Source organism: Artemia franciscana, unplaced genomic scaffold (assembly GCF_032884065.1).
Source record: "Artemia franciscana unplaced genomic scaffold, ASM3288406v1 PGA_scaffold_52, whole genome shotgun sequence".
In the NCBI taxonomy this organism is placed as follows: Eukaryota; Metazoa; Arthropoda; class Branchiopoda; order Anostraca; family Artemiidae; genus Artemia; species Artemia franciscana.
This window is the reverse complement of record NW_027062693.1, coordinates 504,845-525,091: the sequence shown is the minus strand read 5'-3', so window position 1 is coordinate 525,091 and position 20,247 is coordinate 504,845. Positions and strand designations below refer to the sequence as shown.

The 20,247-nt window shown below is 37.2% G+C and overlaps 1 protein-coding gene across 3 annotated transcripts in view; it reads right to left on the bottom strand.

The window, feature by feature from the left end:
- The window catches only part of LOC136041961 (nephrin-like), a 201,499-nt gene that overhangs the window by 108,294 nt on the left and 72,958 nt on the right, over positions 1 to 20,247 (bottom strand). For all 3 annotated transcript variants that reach the window (XM_065726771.1, XM_065726772.1, XM_065726773.1), the window contains exons 4-5: positions 14,701 to 15,003; positions 10,323 to 10,516 (exon numbers count right to left, since the gene is read on the bottom strand). In XM_065726771.1, the coding sequence (XP_065582843.1) occupies positions 10,323 to 10,516; positions 14,701 to 15,003 (497 nt within the window). The remainder of the gene's footprint in view (positions 1 to 10,322; positions 10,517 to 14,700; positions 15,004 to 20,247) is intronic.

Sequence of the window (20,247 nt, the reverse complement as noted above, 5' to 3'; positions counted from 1 at the left end):
TATTATGGACAGTGTTTTTTATTAGTGAGCACGAAGCTGATAGGAAATAGAAAATTAACCTAAAACTATTTGTTTCATCTACCTCCTTTTTTCGGTAAGAATAAAAATAACAAAAAATAAATAAGAAAGAAAAACTAAAGAGTAAATTAAAAAGCCGTTGAGTGGTGCAAACATGCGTTATTCTAAAGGACGAATGTATATTTTGGGGGACAGTGCTAGATTTTTCCAGGTTGGAACACTGGAACACATAAAATCATGAAGTTTTGGGAAAGGATGGGCTTCATTTTCAATATAATTGACATTTAATATTTTCGAAAGATACATTTTGTAAAAAATATTTTTAGGCAAAAAAAAATTCGGAAAATAATGGAAGAAACCATTAAATTTTGGGGAGCTACCCATAGAGGCTAAGGCCATATCCAGGGGGAGGAGTTAGGGGATTGTATCCCCGTCCTCAGAATGTTTGTTCGACTCGTAAAAATGTAACAAAATGAACATACAAAATGTTCATACTTAAAAAAAATTATACCCCCCATCCCCGCCCAAAAAAATCTTCTTTGTAAAAACTCCCCCCAAGAAAATCCTGTATACGACCCTGATAAGAGGCCTATGCGGAGTACTCCTTTCTGGAAATAATTTGGACAGAACAGCTCAGCCGTCCTCAGTTTAGAATTAAGAAGAATAATAAAATTGCAGATACAAGTCCAAAGGACAAAAGAAAGACAGACCTTGAAATGAAAGACTAAAACGGTTACTATAAATTATTTACGCAATTTTGGCTAAAATAATCCCCTTTTTACGCTTCAACTAATTTTTATCTGGAAATAGCGTATTTGATGATTTTAGAAACATAATTAGGTTATGCAAAAATCTTCAAAAGAAAAAAAAACCTGAAATACCGCTTTAATAATGGTAATAGAATGCTAGAATAGACCTCTCTAATATTGTAGTATCAAAAATTAGGGGTGGAGGTTTTTTTATTTTTAATGAAAATACAATAAAAATATTGTTTCAATAAAAATACCAAAAAGGATAGTTTTCAAAATTTTGGGAGAAAACACAATTTTGGGGCCTTGTATAGCCCCAAAACAATTTTCTGGGGCAAATGCTCCAAAAACAGTGGATTGTTTGATATAAACAAGATTTCGCCAATTTAAAAGGCTAATCCAAAACCTTTCTTGTTTAAATTGGCTTTTATCGCATCGTCAGGGTTTATCCGTTTGTTTTATTCATACTTTTGTAGATACTCTTTAGGGACTCTTGGCTTTTCCATTTGTTCTTTCGTTTTTACTCAACTATTTATCTTTTTAATAAAAGGGGTAATTTATAAATATTGCGTTAATAAACGCTCTTTTATATACACTATTGTATTTTAAACAAAATAGCTAACTCTTTTCTTCTAAGAAAATGGAAAAAGCATCGAAGGTATAGCCTAACCCAACCAACCCACAGATAATAAGACTAGAACACAAACGAAAGACGGCCGGATGCCATTCAACTTGAAGTCAATTTAAGAAGTCGAAAAAATCCCACGGCCTGCATGCCCCCTTTCAATCCACCCGACTGCCATTCTATTCATATTCAAAATCCAAAGGGGTTTTCAAGTCATTATTCTTGAGGAATCTCTGGAATGCGCCTAAGAATTATAGACGTACTTAAGAGATATAAAAAGGGGGTAAACAAGTGGAATATGTAAACACTTGTTGATAGATGAGCTCCACTCAACACTAGAGCTAACATACCAGAACAAAATTTGTCCCTCGACCCAAAAGAAACTTGGGCTTCTGTTCTGAAAAATCTAAAAAACAAATTCTTTCAAATATCGGGAGAACCCCTTCCCCCTTAGAAAAATTCAGCTGGCTGGTTGAACACCATAGTTCATCATAGCTAATTTGAACCCCTGGACAAAAACCTTTTTTATTTATTTATTAGAGGGCTTGCGAGCCCTCTCGTCGTGGAAGATTAGGTCACTTACACTTTTGAACATTCAGACAGTGGCGCCAATTCACAAATATGTAAACACTTGTTGATAGATGAGCTCCACTCAACACTAGAGCTAACATACCTGAACAAAATTTGCCCCTCGACCCAAAAGAAACTTGGGCTTCTGTTCTGAAAAATCTAAAAAACAAATTCTTTCAATGTCGGGAGAACCCCCTTCCCCTTAGAAAAATTCTGCTGGCTGGTTTGAACACCATAGTTCACCATAGCTGATTTGAACCCCTGGACAAAAACCTTTTTTATTTATTTATTGGAGGGCTTGCGAGCCCTCTCGTCGTGGAAGATTAGGTCACTTACACTTTTGAACATTCAGACAGTGGCGCCAATTCACAAAATATCAGAGGGGTGGCAAAATATACTTTTCAAATCTGCCGAGACAATTTAGTTCTTAATCCTTTTTTTAATGATAATACCTAAAACATTATTTTTCAAAATCTAGAGAGAGAGAAAAATCTAGGGGGCAAACACAAATGCCCCATGTCTCAGCCTTAAAAAAAGCACATTTTTAGGATTACAGGCGTATTCAGATATAAAAGGGAATAAACAAAGGGAGTATGTAAGCACTTGATGATAGATAAGTTCAACCGAACACTACACCTAACATACTTGAACAAAATTTACCCCTCCGTCCACAGAAACTTGGGCTCCTGTTCTGAAATGCCTGAAAAAACATTCTTTCGACATCAGGAATGCTCCCCTCCCCCACGAAAAAATCCAGCCTAAGGGCTTAACTAAACTCCATAGCTGGGGTTCATCTGAACAAGATCCCTTATTTATTTATTAGGGGGCTTGTAAGCCCTCTCGTCATGGGAGATCAGTTCACTTACACTTTTGAACATTCGGACTGTGGCACAATTCACGAAATGTTGAAGAAGGGTCAAATATACTTTCTAAATCTTGGGATTCAGTTAATTTTTTCATTTATTTTAATAAAAATACCAAAAACTGTATTTTTGAATAAAAAATATCAGAAAAAGGTATTTTTCAAAATCTAGAGGAAGGGTAAAAAATCTAAGGGGCTAATACAAAACCCCCTATCTCATCCCACTTGGTATAACTGCGTTAAAGATTTCAAGCTTCTGCGTCTTATTGCATCAATATGTAAAGAAACTGAACTTCAGTTTAAATTTGTTCCAATTGGGAAGGAATTTATGTCTACAAGGTTAAAATAATTGTATGGGATGAGAACTAAAGCTTAAAAAGTGTATTTTTTGAACTACACAAGTATTAGAAATAAAAAAGGGAACAAGCAAGTGGAATATGTAAACAGTTGATGATGATAGATAAATATAATCATAGACGTAGAGAATGGAGGGGCAGAGGTACGAAGCCCCTCCTCGGCAAAGCTAGGGGAGGCTCAGCAGCCTCAAAGCCTTGAAGATCTGCACTAGAATGTAAAAAAAAAACACTTGTTTGCTTGGCTCTAGGTTTAAGCCCCCTCCACTCCTATGGAGAAATCACAACTACGCCTATAAGTTTAACTGAACAGCACAGTTAATATACTACCACTATTAGTGCTACTATCAACAGCTCTTTGTGGCATCAATCCGACTGAGACAGACAGCAGCAAACCCTCCTTCTCCACCCCATTCTATTCAAGATTTATTCTTTACTCTTTCCCATCAAGTCCTAATTTTTAAAAGGTAGGGATGGTGAAAAAAAATTAATTCTGCTATTCTCGAAACGGTACTTAAGTATTATACTAGGAACACTCGAGAATTTGGATCGCAAATATGAGACATAACCCACTTTTCACTGTGTTAATACCAGATAATTAGCTTAGAATCGCTGGGAAAATACATAGTAGCTATATTTAAATTAAATATTTAGTTGGTATTTTGGCTATGTTAGGTTAGTTTAGGTTAGATATTTAATATAATGCGCTCTGGGCGACCCCCCTTACCTAATTCTTTGTTGTAATTTTCACAATTTTGCTAATAAAGTACTACATTTTCATCATATTTTACTTTATATCATTGGCATTAGCCAAACTTTAGTTCTTGAGTGTTGCCCATATAATACTTAAGTACCCTCAAAACTTTCCCTTTTAGACGTCGTTTGAACAAGTCGTCATCAAAATGAATATCATAGTTAGACCACAGTTGCCACCTGTAGCACGAAAGAGCTATTAGAGCACCATTGCAGTCAATTTTGAATTATAGCACCGAAAATCGCTGTGTAGCACGCCAATTTGGGCAACTGTGGCACTTTAGGAACTTACCGTGGTGGCACTGACTTAGATACACAAATTTAAACAAAATATAAGACAGTTCTTCAGATTAAATTGGCCAGACGCAATGATATTAGCTAGTAAATTAAGTCATTGTTGAACTTCTTTTCTTTTATTCGTAATCGCCTTAGGTATTTTAAAGCGGTTGTTTTCGACTTAGCGGATGCAACTCATAATTATAAGTTATGAAATACATCCAATAATTCGTAAGTTTTTAAGTTTTATTTATTCTAATTAGATAATCATGACAATGGTGATTCTCGGTCTGAAAGGTCTACCACTCCCTTTTTAGCAGCAAAGTAGGGAAATACTGGGGAAAAATAAAATCGACATGATATGAAACTTCTTTTTTAATTTCTGTCTTGTATTTTCGCTTCTTTCAAGACAATACTAGATAACGGTTACTGAATCTGGAAACTTGGGAGTTCGCATCTTTTACGTTATTAAATACTTAAAAACAAATTTTCCAGAAAGTGTAAAGCGAAATATAACTCAAAACAAATACAGATTATCCTGTATTTGAGGGGCCTTTCTCCCCATCCACCCCTTTCCAAAAAGTCCTTCTTTATGCTTAAGTTTTAAATGACACATTGTCAATAAAGCACAAGTTGAACTTCATGTCACGGCCAGAGCTGGGATTTGACTAACGATAGAACAATCTGTTCTGATTGTTCAATCGACAGAACATCTTCCCTGTTATAAGAGGATTTCTGTTAGTTCAAAAATTGTAATGTCGCTCTTTATTCTACTACTAACAACTCAATGCAGAACCAAGCAGCCTGAGGCCAACACAGCTACGCATATTCTTTCTCCATCTCAATCCAAGTAAAGGCCTTTCCTTACATCCTTCCTCGCGACCAATCAATTCGGAGACTACCTGATTTCCGTTTGGTCATAGATGATCGACCAAAAGGACGATATTCAGCAATATATCATCCTTCTTCCGCAGAACTTGCCCTAGCCATCTCGGCCTTTCTCTCATCAGAACCGTATTTTTTGTGTAGCTATCTGCTTGAAATACGGTGGATCAGACGGGTACCCAAAAGAATCCGTAGACAATTCCTAGGGGAATTTCTCTCTTTGTTCCGTGGGCAAAAAAGGTCCGAGTGAAAATGTAAGAGACAACTGCAACTTGATCAAATTTAGGAATTTCCTCACAAAGCCAGAAAAATTTATTATTCAGGGAATTTCAAGAGTTGCTTTCCGTTAAATTAGATATCCCTACACGAAAGGTTGTTTTTTCTTCTTTTTTATGGCACTTGGTATTAACCAAGTGACATATAGCAGTCGCCAATTCTGTCGGTCTGTCTGTCGGTCCCGGTTTTCCTACTTTAGGCACTTCCAGGTAAGCTAGGACGATGAAATATGGCAAGCGTATCAGGGACCGGACCAGATTAAACTAGAAATAGTCGTTTTCCCGATTTGACCATTTGGGGGGAGTGGGGGCCCGGTTAATTCGCAAAAAAATAGAAAAAATGAAGTATTTTTAACTTATCAGCGGGTGATTGGATCTTAATGAAATTTGATGTTTGGAATGATATTGTGTCTCAGAGCTCTTATTTTAAATCCCGACCGGATCTGATGACATTGGGGGGAGTTGGAGGGGGGAAACCTAAAGTCCCGGTTTTGCTACTTTAGGCACTTCCAGGTAAGCTAGGACGATGAAATTTGGCAAGCGTATCAGGGACCGGACAGATTAAATTAGAAATAGTCGTTTTCCCGATTTGACCATCTGGGGGGGGGAGTAGGGGCCGGTTAATTCGGAAAAAATAGAAAAAATGAAGTATTTTTAACTTATGAGCGGGTGATTGGATCTTAATGAAATTTGATGTTTGGAATGATATTGTGTCTCAGAGCTCTTATTTTAAATCCCGACTGGGTCTGATGACATTGGGGGGAGTTGGAGGGGGGGAAACCTAAAATCTTGGAAAACACTTAGAGTAGAGGGATCGGGATGAAACTTGATGGGAAAAATAAGCGCAAGTCCCAGATACATGATGTACATAATCGGAACTGATTTGCTCTCTTTGGGGTAGTTGGAGGGGGGGGGTAATTCTTAAAAATTAGAAAAATGAGGTATTTTTAACTTACGAACGGGTGATTGGATCTCAATGAAATTTGATATTTAGAAGGATATCGTGGCTCAGAGCTCTTATTTTAAACCCGACCGGATCTGGTGACACTGGGGGGGGGGGGAAGTTGGGAGGGAGAAACCTAAAAATTGGAAAACACTTAAGAGTGGAGGGATCGGGATGAAACTTGGTGGAAAAAAAACACGAGTCCTAGATACATGATTGACATAACCAGAACGGATCTGCTCTCTTTGTGGTAGTTGGAGGGGGGGGTTAATTCTGAAAAATTAGAAAAAATGAGGCATTTTTAACTTACGAACCGGTGATTGGATCTCCATGAAATTTGATTTTTAGAAGGATATCGTGTCTCAAAGCTCTTATTTTAAATCCTGACCGGATCTGGTGACACTGGGGGAAGTTTGGGGTGGGGAGACCTAAAGTGATGGGAAACGCTTAGATTGGAGGGATTGGGATGAAACTTGGTTGGAAAAATAAGCAGAAGTCTTGCATACGTGATTTACATAATTGGAACGGATCCGCTCAATTGCGGGGGGGGGGATAATTCTGAAAAATAAGAAAAATGACGTATTTTTAACTTACGAAGGAGTGATCGGATCTTCATGAAACTTCATATTTAGAAGGACCTCGTAACTCCGATATCTTGTTTTAAATCTCAACCGGATCAAGCGTAATTGGGGGGGGGGGGCAGTTGGGGGGAAACCTGTCTAAGATACGTGACTGACATAACTGGACCGGATCTGCTCTCTTTGGTGGAATTGGGGGGGAGGGTAATTTTGAAAATTTAGGTATTTGTAACTTACGAAAGGGTGACCAGATCTTAACGAAATTTGATATTTAGAAGGATCTTGTGCTTTAAAGTTCTAATTTCAAATTCCGACCAGATCCTGTGACATTCGGGGGAGTTGGAGGGGGGAACCGGAATTCTTGGAAAACATGAAAATTGGAGTATTTATATCTTACGAATAGATGATCGGATCGTAATGAAATTTGATTTTTGAAGGAATTCATGTCTCAGAGCTCTTATTTCAAATCCCGACCAGATCTTTTGACACTGTGGGGATTTGGAGGGGGAAATCTTGGAAAAACACTTGGAGTGTAGGAATAGGGATGGAGCTTGGTGGATAGAATAAACAAATGTCCTTGATACGTGATTGACAGAATCGTACTGGATTCGCTCTCTTTGGGGGAGTTGGGGGGAGGAGTTCAGTGATTTGGCGAGTTCGGTGCTTCTGGACGTGCTAGGGCGATGAAAATTGGTAGGCGTGTCAGGGAGCTGCACGATTTGACTTGATAAAGTCGTTTTCCCAGATTCGACCATCTGGGGGGCAAAAGGGAAAGGAGAAATTAGAAAAAAATAGGTATTTATAACTTACGAGTGGTTGATCGGATCTTAATGAATTTTGATATTTAGAAGGACTTTGTGACTCAGAGCTCTTATTTTAAATCTTGACCGGCATTAAGCCTCTTACTTTACTTTTTAAATCAATCTATTAATTCATAGAATTTTGTTAAAGCTCATACCATATGATCTCTTGGCTCTTAGCTCTTCTCGCCTCGTCACAAGTGCCATATGAGCTCTTAGCTCTTGTTTTTTGGTTAATTTGGTATTATATAGCCTACCCTCTTTTGATGAAAAAAAAATATGAAATATAACGCGCAATAACAAGATGAGCTAAGTTTTGTACATAGCCTAAGGGTTTGTACCAGCTTTTTTAATTTTGCCATTGCAGTGTTCAGTCTAGAAAAGAGGATGAACTTGCAACACTGTAGGCTACTTTTCTGCTGTTATGTAAACTCAGATCCCTCAAAATTCTTGTGTTTACGCCATTTTTTATGTTCTTTATTCCATGATCAGAATATATACCTCTGACCCCATCTCATATGCCTCTGACCATTCTCCGGTTTTACACCCAAAATCCAGTCCTGCGCGAAAACCATTTCCAATGCTTAATATTTCTTGCGGTTTTTTAGAAATTTGAATACTAACTTAAACTTTTTCTCATTTGTTCAACTTTTTTCACGTCAAAACACTCAAGATTTCCACAGGCTTAGACAGATATTAATTTTAAAAAGTTAAACTTTCCAGAAAGCATTTCCCTTTGTCCAAGTATCATCTATCACAACTAACATGAGGTTACCCTCAATTTGTCTTCTCCAGAGCATATTGAAATTTTATATTCAGCTAAGGAAACACGCAATGAAATCTGATTCGTATCGCATCGATGGCGCCGAACTAACGCGTGTTTGTGGAATCCTTGCCTCTTTTTCCTTAGTTTATCTATCAGCTAAATAGTAGCAGCATTGCGGCAGTGCCGTAGTTATACACAATTTTTTATGTCTTTACGCATCATTTACGGTCACACACTAGAATGGTTCAACCATTTATGAATGGGAGTTTGGGTAGCTCTTGCCCCTCCTTCTATAAAGGCTGCCCGTGAACAGAATGAACAGTGAGCAGACATTCAGGAAAAACATGATTTCAGGACGCTGAGGCCCCCTCTTATCTGCGATCCTGACTACCTACTTCGACTAATCAAACAGCTCGTGGTAGCGAACTGTAAGTAAGGAGCGACCCGGCTCAATAGTAACCAAAACTCTAAAAAACTTTTGATACCAATAGATACATCAAAAGAATCAGATTTTCATGCTGATTTTTTCGAAAAAAGGGGGAAACAGCCCCTAACAGTCATAGAATCTTAATCAAAATCACGATATCAGATTCAACGTATCAGACAACCGTACTGTAGAGGTTTCAAGCTCCTATCTGCAAGAATGTAAAATTTGTAATTTTTTTGCCAGAAGAAAGATCACGGATGCGTGTTTATTTGTTTGTTTTTTTTTCTTTCTTCCATTGGTGATCGTATTGTCCCAGTGGTCCTACACAATGTTGCGAGAGGGTTCATTCGAACGGGAATTAAAAGTTCTAGTGCCCCTTTTAAGTGACCAAAAAAATTGGAGGGTATTCAACCCTTCAACGCTAATTTTTTTTCCACAGTTGCCAGATCAAAATTCTTAGATAGCCACTTTGTTCAGTATAGTCAAAAAATGTAATAATTATGTCTTTGAGGACAACTTAATCCTCCACAGTCCCCGGGGGAAGGGCTGCAAGTTATCAGCTTTGCCCATTGTTTACATATAGTACTGGTTATTGGGAAGTATACAGATGTTTTCAGGGGGCATTTTTCTGGTGGGAGTCAGGGGGAGAGGGTTACTTGGGACACTTGTTCAATGGAGGAATTCTTCACGGGTTTATATCCGTTTTAAGTTTTAATGTTGCTCCTTACTTTCAGTTGAAAAACTTGTTTGTTTTATTTATTTAATCAAAAAGTAAGGAAGTCTAAGCATATATTGTTAATTTCACACTAATATCCAAATTGTCCTTCTTTATTCAAATTATTAATCATCAAAGATTTTATTTAAGCCTTTTGAATGCCGCGGCCCCTCCCCACCAAAAATGGATCACAATAGCTTCATGACCTCCCTTATAATGACTAGCGATATGGGTCTAATTGGTTTGTACATCTTTATTAATTTTTCTAGGTTTGATATGTCCATTGGCATGAACCTTTTACGTATATTTGATTGAAAACTATCAATCAATTAATACAAGTTTTTTCTCATGCATAAGCACTGATTTTTTTCCAAGTGACTGAAAACCCTTGTCTAGGGTATCACAAATCCCCAGCTGAAAACCGATGTATCAAGCAAAATATTTTGCAACAAATTTACCATATGATATGGATAACTCATAACTACGATAAAAATAATTACTCTTGAGACTAGTATGCCAAAAAGTGGGTATTTCTCTATGGAACACCCAAAGAGGGTGTTTTCAAGATCCAGATGGGACTAATGTCCCCCTACTTCCCCTCCAATTGACACCTCTTGGTAAAATGATTCAATAAACAACAAATTTGTCAGCATCAGAACAAGCATGAATAATTATTGGATATTAGCCAAAAAATCATAACTATAAAGGAATTCTGTTTAGGGTTTACCTCACTAGACACCATCCTTGCAGTAAAATGTCCATCGCTAGAGGAGCCTCCCATTCCATTAACTTGAACGTCTCCAATGTACCAGGTCAATTCAGAGGGAGGTGGATTGGCACTGATATTTACAACAACTGATCCTGGCTGTCCAACAACAAATCCATACTGGATGGACTCTTGCTGATCCGCTTGTGGCCCAACTAAAAAAAGAGAAATTTTGTTATGAGTCAACTAATCCATCTTTAAAAAAAGGAATCTTAAAAAAAAGGAATTTTTACCCCCCTCCCAAGGCCGTATCAAGGAATTTTGCTGGGGGTGGGATCACAAAAAGAAAACTTACAAAATGCAACAAGTTTGTTCACATTCATTTTTGTTACTTTTTTCGATTCAGAAAAAATTAAGGGAGGGATAAACCTGGTAACACTCTCTGGATATGACCTAGCCCCTCCCCTGGACCGCCCCCCCAATGTATTATCGATACAATGTGCCTGTTATGTTTGCTTTTTTGGGGACGAAGAGGCAAACGACTCCCAACCAAAATCAATCTTTTCTCCGTCAGACATTGAGGTTCAGTACGATGAGGTTCGGGCCCCTCAAAATCAATGTCTGTGTATTTCCTCAGCCCTAGTTAGAAAAAAAGACAAGCATATAATTGTTAATAGATTCACATACGCAATCTCTATCCAATACGCCACAGTTTGTACGACAATCTCCCATGTTTCGAAGCCACACTCTAGAAGCATAAAGAAAAAAAAATACAAAAATCAACTAAAGCAGACATAGACGATATTAAACTTTTTTTATTTGTATTATTATTATTTTATTTTAACACATTATTTTTATTTTATGCTTCCCGCATACTTTTGCCCCGTTAGAAATGGTTTTATATTTGGCAACTCAAAAAAAGAGGAGTTAAAACTCCATCCCTTGGCTATAAACATTTGATTCATTTAAAATTAAACAAAATAATTACAAATACACAACAGCATAGCCCCCTTTTGGGCTGCCCTAGAGCTTGAAAAAATCATATATGAATAGTAGTTTTTCTTTTAAATCTCATCATGATCCAACGGTTAAGACATCCACCATCTGGCAGTTGGGGAGGGGACCAAGTCGCACTGACGGTGTATTGCTTTTACATTATACTTCCAGTATATATTTTTAATATATATCCAGTATATAATATATATTTCGGGGCAAAATATTTTTGCCCCTTTAGCAGTGGCTTTTTACTTGACAATGCAAAACGGAGGATTTAAAACTCCACCCCTTGGCTGTAAACTTATTTTATTAATTTGAATTTAAACAAAAGAATTAAAGCAAATAATCACCCTTCTGGGATGCCCAAGACTGTCCAAATGGGCAGTCCAGTACGTATTGAAAACAACATACCCATCCAAAGCAACCTTTGAAAATAAGATATTATTACAATATAACTAAAATAAAAACATTTCAAAATTATGTTAGATAACTCTTTTACATAAAAGGTAGGAGCTATCCAAAGGTTAAGAGCCACCATTGAATAAATCAATCTACCCGTACCTGAAATCCACTGAGACCCCCCAGCCATAGTCAAGGAGCATGACTTCATAAAAAGTGTTTACGTATTCCTCCCCTAGGCTTTTCAAATTATGCCCTTCCTTGTCTAATCAAACAAAATAAGGGTGGGACATCAAGCATAAGTAAACGGTAAAGCTACAAAAAAATCCAGTGCTCTTACGATAGAAGTGGGGACTTTACGACAACTTAACGTGGAAAGTGCGGATGAGAAAGTGTTTTCTTGTTGAATTCAAAATTATCACATACTTGGCGCAATCGGACAAATTCAAAAAGGGAGGTGGAGGGGAGAGAGGGAAGAACAAACAAAAAACGCAACAAATAGGCAAGTGACATGGCAAATACAAGAGAGTGTAGGACATCGGCTAAGAAGGAGGGACAGATGACCTCCTCCCCTGCGTGCATGTCTCTTATGCGTGACAAAATAGGCAAGTGACATAGAAAATATACAAAATTGTAGGATAACCCTCAACCAGGGAGAGGAGGATGGACGATTACTTTTGTTTTGTTTTAAATTTTCATTGTTTATATAGTTCTAAATAAATAAAAAATTATAGTCCTAAATTGTTCTAAATTTTATTCATGTTAAACTCTAAGAAAATGAATTTAAACTAGCCTATTAACTGAATGTTCAGGAAGTTAGAGACAACCTGATTTTTAATTAATATTATTGGAACGGACTGTTGTTTTTTTTTTTTTTTTTTTTTTTTTTTATGACAGCAGCCCTATTAATCTAATGCAGCTTGTTCGTATTTCTGATACAGAATTGCAAAAGCACTTTGTCGGTCGTATGATAAAAAACAAGAATAAATAGAAAGGCTGGACTTTTAACGATTAATTCTGCTCGGATTAGAAAATTTATCTGTCTAGGGAGGGGCGAGACTTTATTTCATTTTTTTAATCAAGATAAAATAGAAAGGTGTCTTTCAGAATATAGGGATGGGGCAATTTTGTAGTTTTTGATCTTTTTATTGAAAAAAGAATCAAAATCTAGAGGGATGTAAAACATCGAGCAGACAGGAAATACCCCCAACAATCATTAATTAGAAATAATAGACTTAAAATACAACGCTGGCCGTCACGAGGGATTGCAGAGGGGACAAATCTCCTAAAACCAATAATCAAATCACAATACACATACTTTCTGGGGGAGGACAATTTTTATTTTACCATTGATTGATTACAGCTCATATCATCCCTGGAGAGCACACATGAACTGATATTAAAGTTAATTAACGACAGGTTAAAGAAATGAAAGTTTCAATGAATCTTGATTGGAGTTTTTTTCTTTTTTAAGCTTCTTCGTTTTTACTAGCATCTAGTTCACTAAGTAACAGGTGTGACAGAAGAAAAATTGGGACACGCGTGAAATGACACCATAAAAATTGTTCGGGCAAAAAAGAAATAAATCACTCTAGCTTTTCTTTTTAACCAACAGGATTTATTCTTATTTGGAATACAACATTATCAAGGATCTACAACTTGCATACCCATAGTCAGAGAACAGATCCAGGAGGTGGTTTTAGGGGCACGTGCCCTCCCCGCAGAAGTTCAAAAGTTACGCTAATCGCATGGGTGGTGGGGCGAAATATACCCACTGTAAGCTAAACTTTTATCGGTGGCTACCCCTCAACAATAATTCCCACCATCTCCCCCGACCATATTGTATACGTGTGAAAGCTAAACGACACACAGGGTGAAAATAGTAGAAGTAATCCTCCAAGGTTGATCCAAGAGATCCCCTTAGTAAAAAAAAAGAAGAAAAATGATAACCTCTAAACGCACCTTTTCTGTCCTGACAATTCCCTTCGCCTAAAAACGGGACCTGTGTGCACGGTTATGCCTCCACACTCCCAGGGCACTAGAAGAGGAGGGCAAGGGACAGCACACCTACCATATGAAATACAAAACACAAAATAACATGACATTTCATGATAAAAATTTTTTTATCATGATATAAAATTTTTTTCTGGCAAAACAATTTTTCTTTTCTTGAAACACTAACCCCCTAGAAAAGGCCTAAATAGCATACACCCTGCCCTATCCACATTTTTCGACAGGTACCCTTTTGTTACGTCTGTACAGTTGGGGGCAGCTCTAATTTCAAGGGGATGTGGTCTGGAGGATATTTCCTGGTTTTCAGAAACCACCAAAAAGCTTGATCCCACCAACTTGGGAATGTAAGGTTTTAAACCCAAACGCTTGGAAAGAATGAACTCGACACCTGGTTTTCATTAATACCATGGGGTTGCTCAAGTATAATCATTAACCCGGAAGGTTCATTCAAATTCAACCCATCTCGTAATTGGGTTATGCCTATTTTAAGCCAGGTGAAGCTCCCAACCAGTGGATTGTCTGGATAACCCGAAGAGTGGGAAACACCCTTTGTCTGTTCAAACCATATTTGGACGCAGGTAGGGTATGCAAGTCTAAACCCTCGTTGTCATTGCACGTCTCACGGACGTAACGTCAAATGAATCAGCTTATTGAAAAACCTATTTTCCGATAATATACTTAAAAGTAGTTATATCACAATTTCATTGGATGATTAAATTTCTGTTTTGTCCGCAAAGCATCAAATGAAAACAGGGCTTAAAACCCTTATTTATACCAACAAATTTCTATTCGCCCTTTTTATTTCTCTTCTTTCCTTCATTTCACTATTTTACACTTCCGCCTTTTATGTACTTCTTGTGTATTTTGCCCAATTACTCATTTGAAAAACTCCCCAGTAAGTCCTTGTATATACGCTATTCGTTTTAGTGCATAGACGGGCCTAAATGAAGGGCTGTTATATTAATAATACATAAATAAGTGTAAAACTCACAGAGGACGTTCAGCGTGGCTACAGCATAAGCGTTCCCAGATTCAATCCCTGCGGTACATCGTATCGGCTTTTTGTGATCCTCTGCTTTAAATCGATATATAAGTCGGGATTCTAGCGATACATGTCCGTTGATTGTTCTATCGATTACATTCGTTTCAGTGCTTTCAACAGGCATGTCGCCAATAAGCCAACGTATTTTCGGTTCCGGCCGTCCTCGATCAGCTCGACATGTCAAGATGGTCTCTTCGTCTGCGACGACTTCGATTATATTTCCAACAGGAACTAAGCTCACTGTTGGCAGTTCTAAAAGATAAAAAGCAAGCTTATAATAGACATTTAAAGCAAAAATAAAATCAAGAGCTTAATAAGAGGATGCTGTGACGAGTCTATGGATTTGACTTGGATATGATGTCTGAAAGGCAAGGCCGTATTCAGGGAGGGTCTAAGGGTTTTTAACCTGCCCTCCGAATGTTTGTCCGACTTGTAAAAACGTAATAAAAATGGATATAAACAAATTTTTGATGCGTTTTTTAGTTTTTTGGTGAACACCTTCCCCCCCCCCCCAAAAAAAAAAATAATAAAACAAAGCCTTGATTGCTTCCTGCTGAAAGGAAATGTCATCGTATTAAATTTTGCTTTGATTATGCAAATATACTTCTGTTCTTAGCCCTCAAAAATCTGCTGCTATTAAACTGAGTTCAAACAGACAGTCAGGATTCTGCAGGGGTTGTGGATTTGATAAAACGGAAGTAGTGGTGACAAAGCATTAGAATTGCAGGTATAGATTAAACTAGGAGTATGTATTGCAAAATCATACACATCTTTAAAAATAAAAAATAGAAATTAATACCAATAGAGGATTTAATTTTAACGAAAAAGTCAGTTAAATATTAAAAAAGGTCAGCTAAGTATCAGTGAAATATCAGCTAGAAACATATGGAGCTAACAGCTTAAGACATTTTAGCTTTTCTTTGAAAGTATAATTGTCTAAGGAAATCAATAAATTGTCAAATGTCTGAATCTTTACGAGCCCCCCCCCAAAAAAAAAAAAATTGACCTTAACCTTTGTTTATTTAAGTCCATGATTCAACCTGGAAGTGCTAACGAAATTGCAGTACTGTACGAACAGTCAAGATTCCGGCCTTTCTTGCGCCCAGGGCAAAATCTTGATTAGGGCCCCCCTGTCTTCAACAAAATTTTGAGGCATAATTTTAACAAAATTTTCATTTATTGACAAAATTATTTCCGATTTATTGATTGATTAATAATTTATGTTTTAACCATTTTTTAGTTTAGTATTTAATTATTAATTTAATTTAATTATTGTTATTTAATTTATTCTAATTTGTTTTTAATTAATGTCATTTATTAAACTGCGCTCTTTAGTTTATTTTTATAAAAATGAATTTCAAAAATTATAAAATGATTATAACAGTTAAGATTATGTATTTGCAATTCTGGACCCCTAAAATTTTCGCACCCTGGGAAATTGCCCCCTCTGTCCCTCACCTAAAACCGCCTCAGTGTCCAGAACACCTTATTTTTTTGAAACTGTCAAAAGAAAAATACAAAAAAATCATGGTTTTCATATATGAATAAACTCAATAGGGCTCCAGGGAGCAAAATGTCCCTGGCACTCTAAGGTAAACATATTTCCAGGATTTTAAGTAATAAAATAGGACTAAGGCAATTTCTCTCAATTCTCCATAGGATGTTTTCTCCAAAAAAATTTGCGTACATTCAAAAATTCCGTCCACCAGACGGTACTCACCAGGCGTGGTAAAGGTATGCCATGCACAGCGCGAAGAGACATGATGGGAGTGTTCCCCATGCTCCAAACACAGTGCTCCAAATGTACATCAGGGAGAGGGGATTGAAATTTTTAAGGGTTAATGGTTATAATAGTTAAATTGTGAAATTTCTATGTTTTGCATCTTCTTTATATACTAGATCTTACTTTGTATTATTTCGATCTAAAAAAAGTGAACTTTGATGCAGATAATACGGAAATTTTTACGTTTAGCAAGTTAAAGACAAAACACTTTGACAGTGTGTGCTGCTAATGATTCAACATGTGCTGACATTGCATATGATTCAACATGTGCTGACATTGCATATGATTCAACATGTGCTGACATTGCTATATGATTCAACATGTGCTGACATTGCATATGATTCAGCCGTACGACATAACACAAAGAGCTAGTAGATTTCTCAACAAAGGGGAAGTGCTGTGAATAGTAGTCTAGTGGTGCCCTATTGAAACACATAGCAGCACAAATGGAAGCTTAAGAATAACCAATAGCCGGCAGATTTCAATCAAGTTTAAATATTAATAGATCTCGTAATTTTTCTTTTATTATTGAGGATTAAATATGGCGGATGAACCTGGTCAGACAGAAGAAGTCTTTTCAATTGCAAAACTTAAGTGATTTACGGACAGCAAAAGACAAGACACAACCTCGTTGTAAAAGAGGAATTAGGTTTATTTTCTGCAAGGAGGCAAAAGAACATGTTGGTTAAGCTTCTGCCAAAAACTTCAATTTCGGGTGCGCCAAGTGGATGGGAAGACTTATATCCTTCCCAAGATTAGAAAATATCTTGTTGCTTTCCTTAGAAACCCCATCGTGATTTGGAACGAAAACATTCTGTTTATATCTTCATTAAAAGGACGATAAAATCCTTGCTTCGCCCAAGTTTTTCGAAAATGGCGCCAATGCTTATAGCACTTATAAAACGACTAATTCAATGGCCTCACTTCACTGAAATGAAGGGAAGGGATAAATACACTTTCAGCATCTATGGCGGGGGGGGGGTTGTCTTTTTATTTTTTCAATGAACATTTAAATTGAAACTATTTTCAGTGAAAATACAAAAAAAATCGCAATCTGGAAGGGTTAAAAATCTTGACGAAATAATCGCCCTCTTCTCCAGTTGACGTCACCGGGCTTATTACAGCTGCATATGGGGAATCAGCAAAACAACAACAAAAAAATTCGTGGCTGTTCCAGACTAAGAAGACTGCTCAGTGAAACTGGTTTCTCTCATATATGGAAAAACGGTCTAGGCCTTACGCATGGGGAGGAGTTTTCCCAAGGCAAAGGCAATACTAGAAAACAACACGGACGCTGATTCACGAAAATGTAGGAGACAAGGAGTTTTTTCGATTTTTTTAAATGAGGATACATCAAAATACGTTTTATTTTTTCGTTTTTTAAATAAAAATACCAAGGAAAGCTATTCTTCTTAATCTAGGGGAGATTTACCCCTCCTATTGGCATCCCTGAACGACAGGGATATTAAGCGTTAGCGACGAAGGTAACTTGGTTTGAGGCAGGGGGGCAACTGCTCCTCTCAGACCTCGGTTTGGCCTCCCCTAGCTGAAAGTTTCTTTAGTATATTCTTTAGTTACTTTAGTATTCTTAAGTTTCTTTAGTTACTTTTACTGTAATTTTTCAGTTTTCACTCCCCCAATTGGTGTCCATAACAAAACATATATGCTCACGTTCCCATTAGAGACGGCAAATTTACTTTTTTCTCGCTCTGTCCCTCTCACGGCTGTAATTCTTGGAATCATAAAATAGCAACGGATATTCTATAATCCAAAAACACGAAGTGGTTAAGGGGTGAAAACTGTTTTAGCCTTTTAGGCCAACACTACACCACGTGCAGAAGATTTAAACCCTCATGCTATCTGAAAATCGACACAGACCTACAGATTAATCAGAAACTTATTAACTCGTAAATGAAACATAGACTACGTGATAGAATTCAATAATCCACGCATCAACCTAATAATCAATTCTGGACTAATAATTTTCCTAAACAGGAAATTGCGCAAAGCAGCCCAATTTTTTTCTTTTCTTTTTTTATTTGTAAGGAAAAATAATCCAAAAATTGACCAAGCGGAAACCATAGAATTACAAGTCTTCAATCCCTCACGGTATCCAGGTTTTTTTTCCATGGGGGAGGGGGGGCCAAAAAACTTTAAAAACGCAGCAGAAATTTGTTTATATTCACTTTTGTTACATTTTTACGCGGGCAAAATTTCGGGGGGGGGGGTCCAACCCCCCAGGATACGGCCTTACCTCAAACATGTAATGTATGGAAGATCGGGGACGTAAGATTTTCTATTGGAAGGAGGTCAGCATACAAAAAATGTAGAGTTTTGGGTCGTTTTGAACGAGACCTTTGATGCGTCTCAATAGGGCATTTCCCCTGAAGCTTATTTGAGTGTAGATATAGAGTAGTAGTAAAAAAAAATGTCGACTCGGAATAAATTCTATAGTGATTCAACAACGCAGTCTAGAAGGGAAAATATAATCAGCGAAGGATGAGGAAAAATGCAGACGTGTAGGCCCTACACAGGAATATATTCACAATAATAATCACAAGAATTTTCCCTTTACCCGTTTTTTACAATTTTTCAAATTCACCTCCATTCTCCCGCTGTTGCCATTTTTCATTGATTACTATACAATTAGTTAAGGCGGTATTATTCAAAATTTCTATTGAAATCCAAATTTTTCCCAGATTCTTTTTATCCCTTGGCTGCACGGATTTGAATGGTTATTGATCATATTAAATTCATAAAACAAAACAACATGATATTTTCAGATATATTTATACTAGACATTTTATTCGCAACTGAGACTAGAATTCTAGTATTTCCTTACAGCAAATAACAAGAGCCAACAGCTCATATGGCACTTGTGACGAGGTCGGAAGAACTTCTTCCCACCAAGTTTCATTACGATCTCTACACTCTAAGCGTTTTCCAAGATTTCCGGTTTCCCCCTCCAACTTCCCCCAATGTCACCAGATCCGGTCGGAACTTAAAATAAGAGCTCTGAGACACGAGATCCTGCGAAATATCAAATTTCATTAAGATCTGATCACTCGTTCGTAAGTTAAAAATACCTCATTTTTTCTAATTTTTCCGGATTAACAACCCCCTTCCAGCACCCCCAAAGTGAGCCAATCCGGTCTGGCTATTCAATCATGTATCTAGGACTTGTGCTTATTCTTTCAACCAAGTATCATCACGATCTCTCCAATCTAAGCGTTTCCCAAGATTTCCGGTTTCCTCCTCCAACTCCCCCGAATGTCACCAGATCCGGTCAGGATTTAAATAAGAGCTCTGAGACACAAGGTCCTTCTAAATATCAGATTTCATTAGAATCCAATCACCCGTTCGTAAGTTAAAAATATCTCATTTTTTTTAATTTTTCCGAATAACCGAATCAGGTACCCCCCCAACTCCCCCAAAGAGAACGGATCCGATCCGGTTACGTCAATCACGTATCTAGGACTTGTGATTATTCTTCCCACCAAGTTCCATCCCGATCTCTCCACTCTAAGTGTCTTCCAAGATTTCCGCCCATCCACCAAATCCTCCCAATGGGACTGGATCCGGTCGATATTTAAAATAAGAGGTCCGAGTTACGAGGTCCTTCTAAATATCAAATTTCATTAAGATCCGATCACTTGTTCTTAAGTTAAAAATACCTCATTTTTTCAAATTTTTCAAATCCCCCCCCAACTCCC